Source organism: Acinonyx jubatus, chromosome A2 (genome assembly GCF_027475565.1).
Source record: "Acinonyx jubatus isolate Ajub_Pintada_27869175 chromosome A2, VMU_Ajub_asm_v1.0, whole genome shotgun sequence".
Lineage (NCBI taxonomy): Eukaryota > Metazoa > Chordata > Mammalia > Carnivora > Felidae > Acinonyx > Acinonyx jubatus.
The window spans coordinates 6,057,104-6,076,582 of NC_069383.1; the positions used below are offsets into that span (position 1 = coordinate 6,057,104).

The window sequence follows — 19,479 nt, forward strand, 5'->3', positions numbered from 1 at the left end:
CCGTGGATCAGCGCTCACGTTCCTTCCTGCAGGGGGTCCCTGAGGCTTAGTGGCCTGTATGGGCCAAGTGGCCTAGTCGACCCCTTAGGCCGGCCAGGGGCTGGGCCTGAACCCCGGGTGCAAGTTCACAGGGCCTTACCCCCACCCCTCAGTTCTCCCCTCCCCTCTCTGTGGGGGATTCAGGGAACAGATACCTTAGCCCGTACCCCCAAACAAGATGGGACCCCAAACAGGACGCAGGCATTTGAGACCACGTTTATCTCAGAGCAAAGGCCCTGGAGAAAGTGTTCTCTTGTATTTATTCAACGTTTGTGTGCGCGAATACACCCTCTCAGAATGCACCCGCCCCCAAAGCAGACAGTGACAGGCCTCCGTGAGACGCATCCACGGTGCCTGGCTCGCACCCCCCCCCCCACCGCCCCCAAGGAGGCGGTCGGTCTGCAGAGTCCCAGAGACACGGGATCACATCACCAACAGGTTTGTGGGGTCCGATTCTGCACCCAGACACACACACAGAGACACATCTCTCTCAGCCACTCCACGTGGCCTCCCCGGAGGTGGCCCCACTAGACTGGTCTCTGCCAGGCCTCAGTGTGACGCTATTTCAGGGGAGGGCAGAGGCATTACGCGACGGGTAGTTCCCTGCCTTCTGGGACCCTGACGCTTCCAGGGGTCTCCATTCTAAATAACCTTCACTGTGGGGTCGGAATCTCACTCTCACATAGGAATTCTGGTCAGACTGCCCACGGGCCCCAGCAGGCCCAGCCTGGAGGACTAACCCGATCCCGGGGCCCGGGCCTGGCCAAGCTCTGGTGGTCTGGCCACACCAGTCTCCTCTGTGATCAACACCTGACAGACAACGTGGCCCCTGTAGACACGGCGTGTCTCACCACCAGCTCCCAAGATCCGCGCCAGGCCCAGCAGACCAACCAACCAAGCCACTGCCCCCAACCTCATGGGCACCTCAGAGACGTGTGGACACCTCCTCGCTTCACCCCCATCCAGCTCAGCAGCTCAAGAACCCTGCTCGACACACCGCCATCTTTGCACAAGGACGCCCTCCGTTGTTCAATGTCTTTTTCCAGCACGGGGACCCCTCTGGGGGCGGGGGGGGGGGGGTGGGGGGGGTTGTCTAGCGGCCCAGCCCTGCCAGAGACTCAGAAAAAAAAGGGGGGCCAGGAGGGGGCAGCCCAACTCAGCTCCTCCTTTACCAGCGAACAGAGGCTCGTGTGAACCCAGGGTAGGACCAGCCCTCCCAGGGTACCCTTTTGTGAATTCCTTTTCTGGGACTGGGAGAGGTGGGCCAGGTCGCCCGGCTCCAGAAGCGCCAGCCCGCGCGGGCCAGCCGGTGAGGACGGCAGGTGGCTCTCTGCTGCCCCCCGGTGGTGGTGAGGAGGACGCGGCCGAGCTCCCACCCGGTAGCCTCTCTTCCCAGGGGGGGTTTGCCCTCAACAGGCGATCCGCTCTCTCGTTGAGGATTCAGGCCCGGCAGGGGCAGTGCTGGCCTTACAGTAGCCAGCCCCCAGAGGCGCTGAAGAGCGCCGCCCTCCAGCGTTTCCTGGGCCTCATCCCTCACCTCCACTGCTCTCTGGCCACAGGGGAAGGGACTGCTGACCTGTTTGATGGGGATGGCCCGACCGCTCCCGATGCTGTCCACCTTGCAGTCGGCGGCTTTCTTCTCCCTGTCCAAGTCGGCACCCTTTCGAGACTGAAAGAGAAAAGAAGAGGCGTGTTAGAGGGGCGCAGGACCCACGGGGGACAGCTGCCCGCCTGGACTCCCCAGCCCTCCCCTCCTCCCTCCTCCTGGGCAGGCCCTAGCAGTGGGGGCGGGGCCGGGGCGGCGGGACCGGGAAGGAACTGAGACCACGAGTATTCCAACGGGTTTATTCTTACACACGGCACCATACAGAGCAGCACAGGTCACTGAGCCAGGCCCGCCCCTTACAAAAGAGCAAGGACACGAAATACCGAGGGCGCAAGGAGCGCGCAGCCCAGGGGGCTGGGGCGTAAGAGAAGGGAAGGGGCGAGGAGAGGTGGACGGTGGGGCTGAGGGACGGCTGGGAGCACAGGGCACGAGAACCGGGGAGAGCCAAGTCCAGAAGTGAGCGGGCAGGGGCCCGTCTGCAGCACAGACACCACACGGCACGTTGCACCGAGCGCGGTCGGCGAGGCCCGAAGGGCACAGTGGATGGAGAGAGAGAGGAGAGAGGCCAAAAGAGGCCCTGCGCCCCTGCCAGGCTCCTGGGGCAGAGCCCGCCCCAATGCGGATCCTAGGAAACGGGGAGGGGCCAAGAGGGGGAAAGGCAAGCGCGCGCGGCGTGGGCGTGGCGTCCGGAGCGGAGCAGGAACGGCAGGAGTCCATGCAGGAAGGAGCAGAGGAGGGAGGGGCGGGAAAGCTCCCCCCAGGAGCAGCTGGGCCGGGGCGGGCGCTCGGATGCCCCCGCCCCTCGGGGGCCTCGTTGCGCTGGCCCGGGGCGCCGGGCGTGGGGCCGAGCTCCCTTCTTCTCCATGCAGCGAGCCTGGCGCAGCGCGTCCAGCCGGGCCTGGTCCCCCGGCAGCCCCCAGCCGCGGGCTCCAGCGTTCCTAGCCTTCCCTGGGGGTGGGGGTTAGTTACAAAGGTTCCTGTGGGTCTCTGGAGTGGGGAGCACGGCGGCCGCTTCTCATCTGAGAGCAGTCCCAAGGCCCGGCCCGCCTCCGGCCCCGCACAGGGGAGAATGTCCAGAGGTGCTGTGTGTCACCACCTGGTCTTCTAATTTGGAAGGAGTTGGAAAGGCCTTTTTGTTGATGAAAAGTTGGAAACAGTGGCACATATCTGCAAATATCGAAAGAATAAAGATTTTGGCAAGTTATACTCAAGCCCCGCACGAGTCGGTCAGCACTGGTGAGGGCAGAGACCCAGGTGCCTGGGGAGAGGAGGCAGCGGGATGAAGAGGAGGAGGAGGAGGAGGAGGAGGAGGCGGTGGCGGCAGAGGCCGCTGGGCAGTCCATCTCATCGGGGAATGTTCGCCACTGGGCAGCCGGGGCCCCTGTCCCTCCTGTTGTCCCAGGCTGCCAGGAGCCGAGGACACAGGGCACAGGACTGCAAATGCAGCGCGGGGGGGGGGGGGGGGGGGTCAACCGAGGGAGCAGAAAGAATCGGGCCAGAGGCTGCTGCCCGCAGCTCCACCATCAGCACCTGCCCGGGGCGTCTCCTGGGCGCCACGGCCTCTGCCCCTTCGGCCCAGGGAGGAGGAAGGTGGATGGGGACCGCCGCCACCGGGTCCCCGGAGCAAAGAGCTGGTTGGGAGGGGGGGGGTGCAGCCTGCCCCAGCCAGGCTGGTGAGCCAGGAGGCCCCCCAACCACCGGAGGATCCCTGGGAGCCCCGAGGGGCAGCCCCCGCCCCCCCGCCCCCGCCCAGGATGGGAACCGGGGCAAGAGTGGCAACAGAATGAGTACATGAAGTCATGGGGGAGACTGGGGACATCGATGGCCACATCCAGGGGGGTGGGTCACAAGGACACCAGGCCACAGAGCAGGCATGGCTCTGCTGGGGAGGACGATGAGGGCGAGGAGGCGGCCCCAACAGCAACGATGAGAGGGGGAGGTCCCGAGATGCACTCCTGGAGACGGACATGTCTCGAGGCCTCCTCGTGGACAATGGCGCAAGTGAGGTCACCATGGAAACAATGGAAAAGAAAAACTAAGGTCGCCACAGTGAAGATGGAGAGAATGAAAGGGCCCGAGGGAAGGCTGTGCCATGGGCGCGCGCAGCAAGGATGGCAGGCGGAGGCAGCACAGCGGAGCAGGCAGCGGAGAGCACAGGGCAGGGGGCACGAGGGGCTGCGGCGAGGAGGCCGGGAGCTGCGCACGGACGGTGGATAGAAGGGGGGGGCAGAGGGAGGAGAGCGTGCCCTGGGGTGTTGCAGGCCTGGCAGCGGAGGAAGTGGGAGGTTCGGGATGGTGCTGAGGGAGCGGGTGTCAGACAGCAGATGCCAAGGGCGCAGACGGCGGTCACTGCAAACACAGGCACCCGAGGGCTCTACGGCAGCGGCAGCAGCGGGCGTGGGCACAAGCAGGCAGCCCAGGGCTCTGTGTGTCTCAATGGGCATGAACAGAAACAAAAAGCTTCAGGTCTAGGCAGGGTCGGGGCTGGGGAAGTGCCATGCGGCGGCAGCTGTCAGCAGGAAGGGTTGGTCGGCATGGACAAGGAGGGGGCACACGGCAGGCACAGGGCGGACGGACCGGGGCACACCGGGAGCGGCAGTGTGCCGGGCGGGCGGAGGCGAGAATGAATGAACAAGGCCTGGGGGCACTGGCTCTGTCTGGGCGGGGCTCCCGAGAGCCTGGCGGGGCCTGCCCGGCCGGCCGGACGCGGGACCAGGCTGGGGACCAAGCCCTGATGGTCCGAAAGAGGCGCACGGACTGACGCAGCAGTACAGAGTGATCTCCTGAGAATCCACACGGGCAGCTCAGCCACCTGTGTCTGACCCAAGCCTCCCAGAATGACCCAGCCAAGTCCTGGCTGGAGGTAAGGGGCTGGGGGCACTGTGTCTCGGATGCCGGGGGCACCTAAGAGCTGAGGGGCTGGGCCCCTAGCAGTGGAAGGTCCCTGGTGTGAGGTCTGTGAGGGCGGGAGCCTGACTGAGGGCTGGAGGTGGGGAGGTGAGGCCTGGGGAAAGCTGTCTAAGCCTTTGGGGGACCCACAGGCGCGGGCGGGAAGCGTAAGGTCACGGAGAAAACAGAGTGCAGACAAGGAGGCCTGAGCCCCCCATTCTGGCTCCACCAGCTAATCTCCGTGCGGCCTTGGGCCAAAAACTTAGGGGGCTCGGTTCACAGCTGTGGAATCAAGAGCGTCGGGCAGGGGGTGGGGGGAGCGGGGAGTTAGGACAGACACGTCCAAAGATCCTTCAAGCTAAGCTGGCCCAGAAGACCTAAGGGTCAGGGAGAGGGGGTGAGTGTATGCAGCGGAGGCAGGACAGTATGTATGGATACGCTGCGGGAAAGCCCTTGTGGGCACAGAAGAACAATCTGGAAGAGTCTGGATGTGCGCGAGGGCCCTGGTAAGGGGCCCACGGAAGCTGTGTGTGTCTGTGCGGATGGAGAGCCTGCGGGTGGCATCTTCCTGACTCGGGCTGCCCCGTGGCCCGGCCGTCTGCGGTTCTTGCCTGCTCCCTCCCAGCTGGGGGCTGGGCCCCACCTACTCAGTGAAGGCAGCCGGGCAGGTGCCAGGGCAGGGCTCGGGGCACATACCGTGAAGATGTTGGAGCGCCGCTTGGACTGCTTGCGGACGGGTGTGGGGGTGGAGGAGGCCGCCACGGTCTCGATGCGCAGCTCCCGCTGGCTGACGCTGGGGGTGGAGGGGACTGAGGATGAGTAGTCGCTGAAGGCGCTGCTGCCGCCATTCGTGGCCTAAGGACAGAGAGGGCTGCTGAGGGCTGCTCTGGGGTGAGAGGCAGGCAGCAGGTGGGAGCTGGGAACCCCTGAGGCATGGGGACCTGGCCTGGGACTCACGGGGCAGCAGAGGCGGCCTGGAGGCCGGCGGGACGCAGTCACTACCGCACGGGGCTGCCCCCCGCCCGAGAGCCCCGGCAGGGGTGATTCTGTGCCCACCAGCGAGCTGAATCAGAGGCAGCGCTCGCGGGCCAGAGTTAAGTGACAGAGGTGAGAGTTAAGTGAGCGCACTGTGGGGTCTCATCTCAGGGGTGGGTCTGGCGCGAAGCAAGAGGTCACCTTGGATGAGCTCCCAGGTCCTATGCCAAAGAGGCAGGAGGCCAGGGTGGGGCTCAGGGGGGCCAGGGGAGCCTGAGGCCTGCTTCTGGGCAGTGTGTGCGACAGGGGCAGGGGTCCGGGAGAGCCGAGGCCAGAGAGCAGACCAGAGCAAAGACTGCCACCAGAGTAAGCGGATGAGGGAAAGAGGTGGGACAGGAAGAGAGACAGAAGGGATCACAGGATGGAGACAGAGAGTGCACAGCAGTGACTGCCCTGGGACCCGGGAAACACGTACGGCCCAAGGCCTGCTCCCTGCCTGCCCGTAAGATGGTCACTGGGTAGAGAAGGTGTCCCGCCCTGACAGCCTCTTCGAATCCTCCCCTGCGCACAAAGGGCACAACGCTGGCCCTTGGCCGGCAGAGCCACCCGGCAGGGCCCGCGCGCAGAGCCGAAATGTACACGCCCTGAAATGTGCCAGCTGAGGCGCAGCGGTTCAGAGATAGTGAAGACAGACCTCTTCTCCGTGGGGGACGCTTTCAGGGAAACTAAACTGTCTGTCTTCTACACACTAAAGGAGGGGCCTCTGGAAAAAGCCACCAGACTGTCCTCAGGAAGCTGGTGGGCCGGGGCGGGCCCTCAAGACAACAGCCCTTGGCGGAAGGAGAGTGGAGGTTGTCCACCTGACCACTCGATCCGGCTCATCTGTGACGACCCAGGGCTTTCTGCAGAGCCGGCCATGGAGTCGGGGAAACGGTTACAAAAGGAAGGGCCAGACCCAAACGCCAAGGGCCAGAAAACAACCAGGCGGTAGGCAGCGAGCGGGCAGGCATCCGAGGGGCATTACGGGAAAAGTACGGGCAGGACCTGGCTCGGAACACCCCTAACGCCCCTCACGGCACAAAGGCTGTTGGTCCCTGTGGGGCACGTGCTGTCCTTCCAAATGCAGGCCCCACAGGTGAGGGGCAAGCGGGCCTAAGAGAACTCTTCGCGCCTCCCGAGTGTGGCTCCATGGGGCGTAGCTCCTGACACGGCTCTATCGGCACCGACCTGAGTGAGTGCTCAGGATGCTTCAGCTAAAGTGGCTGCAGGGATGGACGCTACGGGGAGGCGGTCACCACGGGGCACAGATGAGGCCAGGCCAGGCGTGCAGGCGATGGGGGACTCAAGCCAGCGCTTCCACACGATCCGCAAGGCGCGAGAGCAGACGGGGTGGGGACACGCAGGCAGACAGACAGGATGATGAGGGCGGTGGGGAGGACACATGGCGGGAGGCGGGGAGGCTGGCCGCACCTGGTTGATGTGCACGGCCGGGATGGAGGCAGCGGACACTGCCGAGTGGCTGGGGGAGTTGGGCAGTGACTTGCAGGGCCCGATGGCCAGCTGCTGCTTCTTCCGCAAGGCCACGACCTTCTGGGCCACTGCAGGGGACAGCAGAGTCAGTTACCCCTCTGGGGGGACAGGGAGAAGCCCGGCTTAGAGCCGGCCCCCGCCCCCACCGGGGCCCACGGCCCCCGCCGGCCGCAGAGCCTCCTGCGCCGCGCTCCGGGGGGAGGGTGCCGTCCCGCCCTGCGCCCGAGTTACCGTCCTGGAAGACGCGCTCCACGTTGAGCCCGTAGGTAGAGCACGTCTCGTAGTAGGTGCAGCGCTTCAAGTCCGTGGACAGCTTGCGGGCCCTGCTGTCATCGATGACCCGGGGGTTTGCGGCACTGATGGCGTCTGTCGGAGGCGGGAGGGTGGGAATTTACTCAGCCGGCTGAGAAGCAGGTGCCACGGCCGGGGAGGGGAGGGTCGTTGGGGCAGAGGGCGGGTGGGCGGGGAGCCGAGGCGGCGGGCGACACGGAGCACAAGCGTAAGGGCCTCCAGGCCTTAGACCGGCCCTGCCACCAACTCAGAGGAGAAATGAGCCAGCTGCTCTGTTCCCGCGTCTCAAAAGACACGGGCGCGATCGTCACGCAGGTGGGAGGGTCTAGCTGGGGGAGATCCAGCGTGCGCGCGCGTGGCAAGGAGGCGCTGCCCGTTCTGGGGTGACACCAGGGCTCAGGAAGCACGAGAGGGGAGGGACCCGGGACCGCCCCTCCCCTGTGCCAGCCCCGCGGGCCCGCTCACCCTGCGTGCCCACCAACACCATGGGCACCTCGCTGGCATTGCGGAAGCTGCACAGCCGCAGGAAGTAGTTGTACACGGTCTGGAAGCTGATTTCATCCTCCAGGCTGAACACAAACACCACCGCGTCCACCCAGGCAGCAAACTAGGGGGACGGAGCAGAATTACCACCCTCACCTGCTCACGGGCAACCTCCGCGCCCCTGTCCACACACACACAGCTTTGCCCAGCCCCAACCAGATCCTCGGGAAAAGGGCACCACGAGCCGGGGCTGGGGCAGGAGCATCACCTGGAGCTCAGGGGGGCCTCCTTCATCTCGGATCAGCAGCAGGTAACTCTGGCCATCCACCACAATCTCCTTCTTAAACCGACCCCCTAGGACAGAGTGCACGGTCAGGCCCCAAACTGGGAGAGCCCACGGGGGCCAAGCGATTCTGAAATCCACAGCTAGCAACACAGGAGACGGGAGGACTTGGAAGGACAAGGGGCTCCAGCCCCCCCTTTGCACAGACGACAGCAAAGAGAGGAAGGGGGCAGAGGGGCCAGCCTCAGAGTCCAGGCAAGCCAATGACGCTCACCTTCAGGGGACTCTTCCTGGACATACGTCCCTGTCAGATAGCGGTGCACCAGGGCCGACTTCCCACTAGACAGGTTCCCCACAATGCCCTGTGGGAGAGGAAGGGGTGAGAGGAGCGGTCAGAGGGAAGAGACGGGGCAGGAAAGGCAGATGATGTTAGGAAGGAGAGGGGCCAGAGCTAAGGGCCAGAAAGGAAAGGACCAGAAGCAAGGGGCCTCGGAGAGAGGCCAAGACCTGAAAAGGAAGGGCCTGGCATCGGGGGCGAGGGGGTGGGGTGCAGCAGAGCCTGGGCCCATTGCTCTACCCGTACCCACCCAGCCCCAGGGCGGCCTGCACCTCCCACAGGGCTCACTCACCACTTTAAGCTCCGGCACCGAGCGGCTCAGGGTCCACTCCTGGCTGTTCACAAAGGAGTCTGCAGAAGAGAAGGCCACCCATCAGGACCGAGGTGGCACACACCTGTGCTATCTGCAACCAGCTGTGTCCTACACTGCCCCTTCTTGGGCCAAGGCCAGAAAACAGCACGGTCCTGATGGGACCCCAACCCTCACCCCTGATTCCCTAGAGAGTGGCAGGAAAATTCTTCTGGAGGGGACCGGAAGAATGATAGTCCTCAGGGGAGAGGACCCCGAGAGGTGTGGGCCCAGGTCCCCCCGCCTGGGCCCGTGTGCCTCCTGATCCCTTACTGCTCCAGCAGGCAGTTCCCACCTTGAGCTGTCACACCCGGCCTGGTGCCACCAGGGCCCAGATGAGAGGCCTCTCCAATAGGTCTCAGCTCAGACCCAAGCTGGGCTGGGCGCCTGGCAGCTGGGCAGGGGGGCCAGCCTCCTGCGAGTAGGGACAGCTCACCCTCACAGGGTGGGGCCACCCACCACATTCCTAGGCAGGGTGAAGAGGGAGGAGCCCTTACCTGGCCTTGTTCTGTGAAGGGCAGGTTGAATGGGGAGCTATCTAGCCTGCCCAACTGGCCCTCCTCCCCAAGCTCCTCCTTAGTTGGGAGGCCACCACCCTTTCTTTCCCCAGGGACCCGCCTCCTGGGCTGCCTGGGCTCCAGTTCTCAGCTCTGGCCTGCCTCTGGCAGTGTCCGGGGAAGGGAAGCCTCCAGCTGCCCAGAGTCCCCCTCACCCCCACGGCCAGACCCGTGTTCTTTAAACTCTGCACTGTAACAGACATCCTCCAGCCAGCTCCAGGTGGCCCTGGCCTGGGCGGGCCTCTCTGCCTGCTTGCCCTCCCCAGGCTGTCTCAAAGAGTAGCCACCACCATCGATCGGATCGGGTCCACAAGTAGTCTCAGCTCATCTGCACAGGCAGCCGGGAGGGCTCAAGCCCCGCCCTGAAGCTAGAAACTCGTTCAGCCTCCGCTCCTCCTGGGCTTCAATTCTGCAGGTGCCAAAAGTGAGGAAGGGACCTCGTCTCCTACCATACCAGGCCACGGGCCAGAGGTAGCACCCGGCGGCAGGCGACCCCCGACTGGACGCACCTGGAAGGCCTCCTCTGCCACGGCCACTTCCCCAGCCCATCAGCGACCCAGAGCCCAAAGGGGCGCCCATCTCACTTGGTCCCTGGCCCCGCACACCACACCCACCTCTCCCAGGCAGGTTCACGGTTTGTTCTCACCCCCGCTCTCAACAAGGGGCTCCAGCCAGAGAGGACTCCCAGGCCGGGCTCTCTCCCTTACCGCTGGGCGCGCCCAGGAGCCCGGGGGCCGCGGCCGCCCGGCGGCTCCACAGCGGCTCGGCGGGCGCGGGCTCCCTCCGGCGGAAGCGGCTGGTGAGCAGTCTCCAGAGGCCGGCGGCGGTGCGGGGCCGGCCGGGCTCGGGCGCGGTGCGCGGGGCCTCGGCGCCCAGCAACAGGTCGCGGCGGCTGGGGAAGGCGCCCAGGGAGCTGGCGTCGCCGTCGCTGCGGGTGCGCGCCCGGGGCAGCAGCCCCGACTCGGCGCGCCGGATCTCCTGGCCGCGGCGCAGGCGGAAGCTGAAGCTCTTCCTCAGCGCCGACAGGCCGCGCCGGGGACTCGGGGCGCCGCGCCCGCCGCCGCCGCCGCGGAGCACCTGCCAGCGCTGGCTACTCCACAGCGAGGCGCCCCGCAAGAAGCCCGCGCTGCCCGCGCGGCCCAGCCCCGCGCCCGCGCCCTCGGCCGCCGCCAGCTCCAGGCGGTTCACCTCCAGGAACGTCATGCTGGTGGGCCGCGGCCGCGGCTCCTGGGTCCCCCGCGTGCGGCTGCGCCGGGCCGGCGCGGGGCTGGGCGCGGGGCTGGGCGCGGCCGAGCCGGGGAGCCCCGAAGGCGCGGGCCCGGGAGCCTGCGGGCGGCCGTCGGCGGGGCCGCGGCGGCCGAGGCGCGGGCGCAGGAGGCCGAGCAGCAGGCTGCGGGCGCCGGCGGGCGGCGGCCCCGGGCCGCCCGAGCACACACTCCGCGGCCGCGCTGGCTGTTCGCGCGCGGCGCTCAGGGCGGCCTGGAGGGCGACGGCGGCGCGGCCGGTCGGGGCGCCGTGCAGGTCCAGCGAGTCGCAGACGCTGAGGGCGCGGCGGCAGGCGGCGGGCCGCTCCCGGCTGCAACTGTCCCCGGGCGGCCAGCCCCGCTCCATGCTCAGGGCCCGCGGGCGAGGGCCAGGCCCATGGCGAGGGGCGCGGGGCTGGGCCCGGGCCGGGGCCGCGGCCGGGGCGCACGGACCTCCGGCCTCTGGGCACCTGGTGTCGGGCCGACGGAGTCCCTCAACGCTTCCACCTCGCAGCCGGCAAGCCCAGACCTGGAGAGGCCTGCAGCCAGCCCCGCAAGGAGAGGCGGCAAGCCTGGCCTGGAACACCCTGGAACGGCGGCACCAGGGGAGTCGGCCTGCTGGGGCAGCCCCCGGAGCCCTCAGAAAACAGGAAATTCCAGCCCAGGGCTCCTCCTCGGATTGGGGCAAGTAGGTGAGGAGCCGTCATTACCAGCAGGGCCAAATAAATAACAGTCCTCAGCAAGCCACACACCGGGCCCTGTTTTGGACAGAAGTGGGCATTTGCTCTTTCTCTGAAGCACCAAACAGGCGATACACCACGGGGCCCAGAATGATGAAAAGCTTCAGGGAGCAGTCAGGAGGCAAGTCATAGGCCCTCGCTGGCCCTCAGCCTCCTTATCTGTAAAATGGGAGGCCTGACTGGGGTCATCCTTAGTTTGGGGCCAAGACATTCTGAGGTTGGGAAACTCCAGAATCAGAGTTGCTGGCTCTTCTGTTAGTGGCTGAGGTGATCTTCTCCCTCGGAGACTAGAACATTGTCTAGACTGGGTTAAGTGTCCCGCCTAAGGGCAGCAGAAAGTCAACGGGTAAAACCTTCGGGCCCGGGCCACACAGTTCTGGACGAAGCGACTCATTTCTGGTCTGAGGTCTCCAGTGTCCTGATTGCTGGGTCGCACCTCCTGCTCAGAGGCTGTGCAGAGGCTGGCCTGCCGAGGTGAAGTGCTCGCCCTCAATACTGGCTGGGGCCTGATGCTCACTCCCTCGGTGCTCCGATTCCTGTCCGCGCGTGTGGGCTGCACCAGAGACTTATTGAGTGCATCGCTCACCCAGGGGCAGGGGGCTGGCCCGCTGTGCTTTCCAGTGCATTTTAAACATCAGGCCCCAGCCATGAGCTGGTTTACCAGAATCCACAAGGACCATGAGCAAGCAGAGAAACCAGCTTAGGCAGCGACAAGGATGAGGGGGGCCCCCGCACGCGCTTTAAAAGAATACTCCCAAGTTTCCTCCACCCCCAGTCCGGCCCAACTGCCAACGTCCCTCTCAGCCTCAGAATTCCGAGTTCCTGGTTAGAAGCAAAGTGGCACATTCCTGAGGGGGCTGGGGTGGGGGAATGCCTAAGGAAGGCAGAGCCTCTCCGCCTAGGTGCTCCCGAAGAACCCAGAGCTGGAAACTCTCAAGTCCCGGGCTGGATCTCCCAGGGCTGGAGAGCCCCGGGGTGATTGCCTATTTTCCTGGGACTAGTTATTAACAGTGATGGGGATGGCTTCTTCCTCTCCGGGATGCATAGCCCCCAGATAATAGATGGTTCCACAGAGGAACCTTCCCCAGGATCCTTCAGGCATGGAGACAGGAACACGGCCCTGGAACCCTGACTCGCTTTTCCACATTTAAGTCTCCCACACTCAACTTCTCTATCTGCCTATCTGTCTGTCTGCCCTCCCTCTCACATACACCCGGGGAGTTACCCCTCCCCAGAAGACCAAAGCTGCTTATCACCAACCGTCCCCCCCAAGCCAGTGAAATTGCAAACACCAGACAGCGGCTATGCCTGGGGACTGAGAAGGGACAGGGCTGCTGTAGAACCCTACTGGCTGTCTCCGTGGGAGAGGAGCAGGACAGCATAAAGGGGTAGAGGCCCCCAGACACACACACACGCATACGTGCTGTGGGGATGCAGGCAGCAGTGGCTTCCCCGAGAAGGGAAAGAACATCTTACATTCTCGGAGGACGCACCAGCTCCTGGCTCCCACGGCACCTGAAGAATCCAGTCCAAGCAAAATGCTCAGCCTGCGTCAGTTCCCAAACCTGCAACAGCGTCCTCATCCTCACCTGGCTGCCTCTTTCCTATCCCCCCTTCCCGGACCCAGAGAAGGACACCTGCCTACACATAAATACCTCTGGGACACCAAGCCAGCCGAAGATCTCAGGAACGAGAACAGCACGGACACATACCTCCCTTTCTCATTGGCGTCAGCCCCTGGTCAAGACGAAGTCTGTGTTCTGCCTGACAAGATTCTGCTCCAAAGAGATGTGGTAAACACAGCCCCAAAGACCTGAGGCCCCTCCTAAAAAGCTTCAAGCTGGGGTCACAGGAAGAGCACTGAAATCCCGCGACGCTGGCCCTCCTGAGTTCGCAGAGTCCTAAGGTCATCAGAAACACCAGGCTAACTCTTGCTGAGGGGTGAGGCAGTCCGTGGCAATTTCTGGGGGAATTAAAGACACAATTTCACAGGATGCCTGGATGCCTGCGGTGTGCACTCGGGGAGCAGGGGGGTGGGGTGGGGGAGAGAATGGATACACTTTACCTGGAAGCAGACAATACGGAAAACGAAATCAGAAGGACAAAGAGCCGACTCTACATGTATCCACAGCTGGGTGGGCTGGACCCACTAGGTAAACCGGCCTGGGCCTGCGACATTACGAACCCCGGGGAGCCGGGGTTTGGAAAGAGAAAGACCCCTGCGACGGCGTGACCTGGCAGGCACTGCACAGAAACCGAACACTGGTGTGAGGAAAGGGCAGCCTCCAGCCTGAGAATCCCACACAACCTTGGACCTAGTCTCCGCTCAAATATTTGCTAGGGGTGACCCACTGATAAGTAGGCAGCCGTGCCCGGCTGAGGCCACCCCAGCCAGAGAGAGTCTGAGGACGTCCTTCTCAGAGAGGAGGAAGGGCTAGCTCTCTGCTCAAAGCCAAAGGGTGCACGTGAGTGGAGGAAGTGATCTGGGCTCCTTCCGGCGGCCGGAGGGGTCCGAGAGTCACCCTGGTGTCTCCAACATCGGCCACGCTCTTCTCGTCCACAAGGTGGCAGCAAAACATCTTCCTGCAGCTTGGGCGCCGCAGAGAAGGGAGGCCCCAGGAAGGTGGGAGCAAGGCCGCAGGAGGACAGCGGCGAGGGCCACACCCAGAGCTGCGGTGGCTGGATGGTCTCTAGCAAGCTCTGTCCCCTCTGAGCGGGCCTCTGGGTGGGGGGCTGGGGAGGCCACGAAGAGGGGGACACTCTAGACTAGGCTGGCCCACGGTCTCCCCAACAACGCACCATTCCCACTGTAATGGGGGACACGGCCCTCTTTAAGGGTCAGGAACTGTCCACTGAGACGCACAGCGGCAGCTTCGTCACTGCGTGCATGGAACACTCATCCCTCTCAGGTGCTTTTCTGCTGCGTTTACTGCTCCCCCACTAGACCTCGGGCCGGCACGCAGGAGACACGCAATGGTTGAATGAATGAATGAATGAATGCATGCATGCATGCTAAGCACGAATTGCATACCCTGACTTTCATTCTCCTTGTGAGGAGGGAGGCAGACTTAGACGGTCCCTGGCTGGGACAGTCCGCTAAGGAGATAAATGACAGCCCAAATCATCTGCAAAGACTGCCGGTCGAGAGACGTGGGGTGCACTAAGACACAGGCTCTGGAGTTGAAAGAACTTGGTTCAAATTCAACCTCTGGACCCTGCTGGCTGCGTCTGTCCACAGTCACTTGAACCTCACTGGGCCTTGGGTTTTAGTCTATGAACCAGGAGTAATCCCATCTTGCCCCCTGACGTTGCTAGAATAGAAGACCAGTGCTGTCATTTGCGGAGGGTCCGACATGGTGCCTGGCGCAAAGCAGGTGATCGGTTAAGGAAGCCGTTCCTGCCGGCTGAGTGACAGCGTGGAGAGTCCTGTCGGAAGCAGGCACAATTTCAACTGGTGCCAGCTTTCTTCCACTCGGGAACCTAATTGGACACACCAGCAGTTACACATCAGCACAGGCCTGTCCGTTTGCTAGCTCGCTCTCTCTCTTCTCCGCAAGATGCAGACCTCGGAGATCCCCGGGGCCCTGCTGGATCCCGTCTTTCTCTGAACACCTGATGAAAGCTGTCATGGGCTGCGCTGTCCCCCCCCCCGCCCCCCCCCACTTGTATTATGAAGTCCTAACCCCCAGTGCTCTGGAATGTGACCTTATTTGGAAATAGGGTGCTTGCAAATGTAACTAGCCAAGATGAGGTCACACCAGAGTAGGGTGGGTCCCAACTCCCCTATGACTGCTGTTCTTACGAATAGGGGAAATGTGGACATGGGGGCAGTGATGGAGAGAGAAGATGATGTACAGAGACACAGGAGGAAGACGGCTGTCTACAGGCTGAGGAGAGGACAGAGGCCTGGAACAGACCCTCCTGAGTGCCATCACAGGAGTCACCGCCCTGCCTGCCCACTCCCGCATCTCAGACTTCCAGCCTCCAGACCATAAAAATGAATGTGCTGTGGTGCCGTGTGACGGCAGCCCAGGAGACGGACAAGAGCTAGACCCAAGACGGTGGGCTCCAGGGGCCCAGGCAGGTGTGACTGCACAGAAGCCAGCTCCTGTCCCCAGGCCCTCCCAGGGTTGCACAGAGGAACTAGGAACTCCGCCCCCATAGCCCAAGGTCAGGGTCTCAGGGAGCTCACCAGTGGCTGCGTTCCCCACCACCCCGTGGAGAAGTGGAGAGGATCAAGGGGACAGTGGGGGTTGGGGGCAAAGGGAGGAACCCAAGACCACCCCCTGCGGGGCAGTTGGCCAGCCCGGAAATGGCCTTCTAGCACCCAGCTAGCTACTGGATAGCAGTTTCCTCGTTTTCTTTCTGTCCACAAACTCTGCGCGAGGCTCAGTACCTCTGTGCGCCCTCCTGACCTCCCGGACCAGCCTCCTGACCTTGCTCTGCCTGGCCACATCCTAAAACCCTAAGAGAGACCCAGACAGATACTGCTCCCCCCGCTCAGACCGAGAAAGAGCCACAGGGCTGTCTGAGGACCGTGGGCCCCGAGCATGCTGCGCTCTGCCCAGACAAGTCCTCTGCCTTCCAACCAGTGTGCTTGTGCCATATCACCTCGTCTCCTCCCTGTGACCCTGCGGGGGCAGGGGCGTGGCACTTGCCTCGCTGCCTTGTTCTGGCGGCCCGGGGAGGTGGGGGGGACACTGGGGACTCCAGACTCACAACGTACCACAGTGTGCGCTTCCTAATGGCTCCTTGCCTTTCCATCCCAATTTTGACACGTTTCCTACATTTCACGTGTCTTCCAAAGTGTTCTCTTCCTTCAGAACTGAGCAATGGTCCGGCCCAAGTCCCAGGAGCTAACAATCTGCTTCTTCCAGGCCCCTGGCTTCCAAGGGCAGTCAGTTGATGAGATTTTCATTCCTTAGCAGCAGGAGCTGGGCTTATTTGTGTTCACCCGATTTTTACAAAAGTAAAATATCTTGGGGCGCCTGGGTGGCTCAGTCGGTTAAGCGTCCGACTTTGGCTCAGGTCACAATCTCGCAGTCCGTGAGCTCGAGCCCCGCGTCGGGCTCTGGGCTGATGGCTCAGAGCCTGGAGCCTGCTTCTGATTCTGTGTTTCCCTCTCTCTCTGCCCCTCCCCCATTCATGCTCTGTCTCTGTCTCAAAAATTAAAAAAAAAAAAAATGAAAATTAAAAAAAAAAAAAAACTTAAAAAAAAATATCTTGGGGCCTCTGGGTGGCTCAGTCAAGCACCAGACTTCAGCTCAGGGCATGATCTTGTGATTTGTGAGTTCGAGGCCCGCATCAGGCTCTCAGCTGTCGGCACAGAGCCCACTTTGGATCCGCTGTCCACCCCCCTTCTCTCTCTCTCTCTGCCCCTCCTGTGCATGTGCACTGGCACTCTCTCTCTCTCTCTCTCAAAATAAATAAATAAAACCTTAAAAAATTAGAAAAATGTATCTTACTAAAGGAAAGAATGGATGAAGTATAATAATTGCACAAATTCGGCTCCAAAATGGAGGCGCCACAGAAAGTAAACTGCTAGCAGGTGCCCCACTGCCACTGACCCCACCCAGGGAGCTCAGGTGCACAGGGGTAAGTTCAGGGCCCAAAGGAAAGGAGGCTGCGGGGTACTGTACCCTAAAGGGGAAAAAAAAAGAAAGGCTTGGGCAGTCCAGTTTTGTTTTAATGTTTATATACTGGGGCGCCTGGGTGGCTCAGTGCGTTAAGCCTCCAACTCTTGATTTCAGCTCAGGTCATGATCTCACAGTTGGTAGGACAGAGCCCTGCATCAGGCTCTGTGCTGATGACTCAGAGCCTGCCTGGGATTCTCTTTCTTTCTTTCCCTCTCTCTCTCTCTCTCTCTCTCTCTCTCTGCCCTTCAACTCAAGCTCACACTCACTCTCTCTCAAAATAAACAAACAAACATTTTGGGGGAAAAAAAGAAAAAATGCTTACTTATTTTGAGAGCGAGAACAGGCACATGCATGCACCGGGGAGGGGCAGAGAGAGGGGGAGAGGGAAAACCCCAAGCAGGCCCCATGCTCAGTGCAGAGCCCGACAGGGGTTCGATCCCACGACGAGGAAATCATGACCTGAGCCAATATCAAGAAATGGACGCTTAACCGGCTAAGCCACCCGGGTGCCCCGAGAGGCCAGTTTTAAACAGAAGTTTAAAAGTGTCTGAATTCCCCTTACAGATTTTGAAGGCAGGGCAGGTAACTTCCTCAGGGGGTGGGGCCTATGCTGAGACCCAGGCTCTACCCCATTCCCAAGGCCACACCTGCCCAGTGCGGGGGCGGGGGGGGGGGGGGGGGGGGGAGGTTCCTGCATGGGCTCCCGTGGAAGGTAACTGAAAGCAGGGCCTGGACAGGGAGATCACCTCCCTCCACCCCTGCCAGTTCCCAGACCCTGCAGCCGTCTCTCAGCATCCCTAGCTGGACTTGTCTCTGCTGTCGAAGCTAGTATCTGATCTCCTCTCACTTCACCAGGTCCTGGGCTCCTGGACATACACAGGCCAGCCCTGCAGACAGTGGAGCCACCTTCGGTACCCTCTACACCCAAGGCAGCAGCCACATGGGACGCCACCAGTCACCTGATCATAAGAGCCACTTTCTGAACACAAGTAAGCCACACTGAGCACCTCACACACACTGACCCGCACAACAACCCTCTGGGAAAGGTAGTTAATCTCCCCAACTTACAGATGTGAAATCTGAGGCACAGACGTCACACAGCCTGAGGTCACCAGCTAGCAGTGGCTGAAGCTGGCATTCCAACCCGGGCCCTCTGACTGGCCCAGAAGCTGGGTGGCCCGGCCAGATTTCTGCAGACACGGGCCGACCTGGGCCCAGAGCTCATCCTGCAGGGAGCCCCTGCCTGTCTTCCATTCTGGGTCCTCGCATCAGCCAAGACCAGCCCTGCCCTCCCTAGCAAGGGCCCTCCCTCCAGAAAGACCCCCCAACTTCCTCCTTCCCTACCTTCCAAACTAATTCCTGCCCCAGTCTCACTGCCTCAGTCAGAGCCTGCCTGATCCAGGCTCTGGAGCTACACCTCTGAGAGAGGCGGGGAGGGAGAGAGAGAGAGAGGTGGCACTTACAAAGGAGAAAGCCGCCTCGAATGATTACTTCTAACAGGCAAAGGGAGGCTGTTTGGGGCTGATGAGCCCTTGGCCCATATGACTTTCATGCCGCGTAGACAGAGCCACAGAGAGGCTGGGGCTGCAGGTCAGGAAGGAGACGAGTCCATGAGAACACCCTCCCGAGTTGAAGATGCTTTCCTCCCCTGGGGGAGCGCAAGCTTTCTGAGCTGAGTGTCTTACTCCCCACCTGCCCTGCAGGGTGCCTGCTGCCTCGCTTCTGCCCACACCCGAAGGTGGTGCCCAAGCCACGTGCCAGCCCACATGCAGAAGGGACACGGGGCGCCTCAGCGTACCCTCCTCGCGCCCCTCGCTGCCCAAAGGCCCTGGTTACCCACACTCGACAGTGCCGGGGGCGGGGGAGGCAGGGGGGGAAGGGGGGAGCCAGGGGACGCCCATCAGCTACTGCTGCAGGGAAGGGGGGAGGCGGGAAGCAATATGCAGCAAGGCTTGTAGGATTTCCAGGCAGAAAAAGGATCAATAGGTCCAACTACGTAAAAATACAAGATCCAGAACAATTACAAATTCTAAGTACCCAACGAAAAATAGAATTAAAGGGAAATCAAACCTGGGGGGGGAACAAGGTGACCGTGTCAATGGGTTAATATCACAAACGTTGCTTAAAAAACAGGGCGCCTGGGTGGCTCACTCGGTTGAGTATCCAACTTCGGTTCAGGTCATGAGTTCGAGCCCTGAGTCGGGCTCTCTGCTGTCAGCATGGAACCTGCTTCCGAGCCTCTGTCCCTGCCTTTTTGTGCCCCTCCCCCACTTGCCCGCTCATGAGCATGTGCTCTCAGACTCTCTCTCAAAAATAAACATTAAAAAAAAAAACAAAACAGGGGAGCCTGGGTGGCTCAGTCAGTTGAGCGTCCGACTTCAGCTAGGTCATGATCTCACACTCCGTGAGTTTGAGCCCCACGTCAGGCTCTGTGCTGACAGCTCAGAGCCTGGAGCCCGCTTTGGATTCTGTGTCTCCCCCTCTCTCTGCCCCTCCCCTGCTCATGCTCTGTCTCTCTCT

At 62.3% G+C, this 19,479-nt stretch overlaps 1 protein-coding gene across 8 annotated transcripts in view; it reads right to left on the minus strand.

Moving 5' to 3' along the window:
- The window catches only part of AGAP3 (ArfGAP with GTPase domain, ankyrin repeat and PH domain 3), a 54,756-nt gene that overhangs the window by 19,468 nt on the left and 15,809 nt on the right, over nucleotides 1-19,479 (minus strand). For 2 of the 8 annotated variants that reach the window (XM_053217855.1, XM_053217858.1), the window contains exons 2-9: nucleotides 8,726-8,784; nucleotides 8,371-8,458; nucleotides 8,082-8,167; nucleotides 7,796-7,937; nucleotides 7,271-7,405; nucleotides 6,980-7,107; nucleotides 5,231-5,389; nucleotides 1,616-1,708 (exon numbers count right to left, since the gene is read on the minus strand). In XM_053217855.1, coding sequence (XP_053073830.1) covers nucleotides 1,616-1,708; nucleotides 5,231-5,389; nucleotides 6,980-7,107; nucleotides 7,271-7,405; nucleotides 7,796-7,937; nucleotides 8,082-8,167; nucleotides 8,371-8,458; nucleotides 8,726-8,784 — 890 coding nt within the window. Of the gene's footprint in view, nucleotides 1-1,615; nucleotides 1,709-1,868; nucleotides 2,813-5,230; nucleotides 5,390-6,979; nucleotides 7,108-7,270; nucleotides 7,406-7,795; nucleotides 7,938-8,081; nucleotides 8,168-8,370; nucleotides 8,459-8,725; nucleotides 8,785-10,046; nucleotides 12,985-13,035; nucleotides 13,284-19,479 lie in introns of those variants that run through there. The other 6 variants (XM_053217857.1, XM_027051311.2, XM_053217856.1 and 3 more) reach the window with 6 other exon arrangements.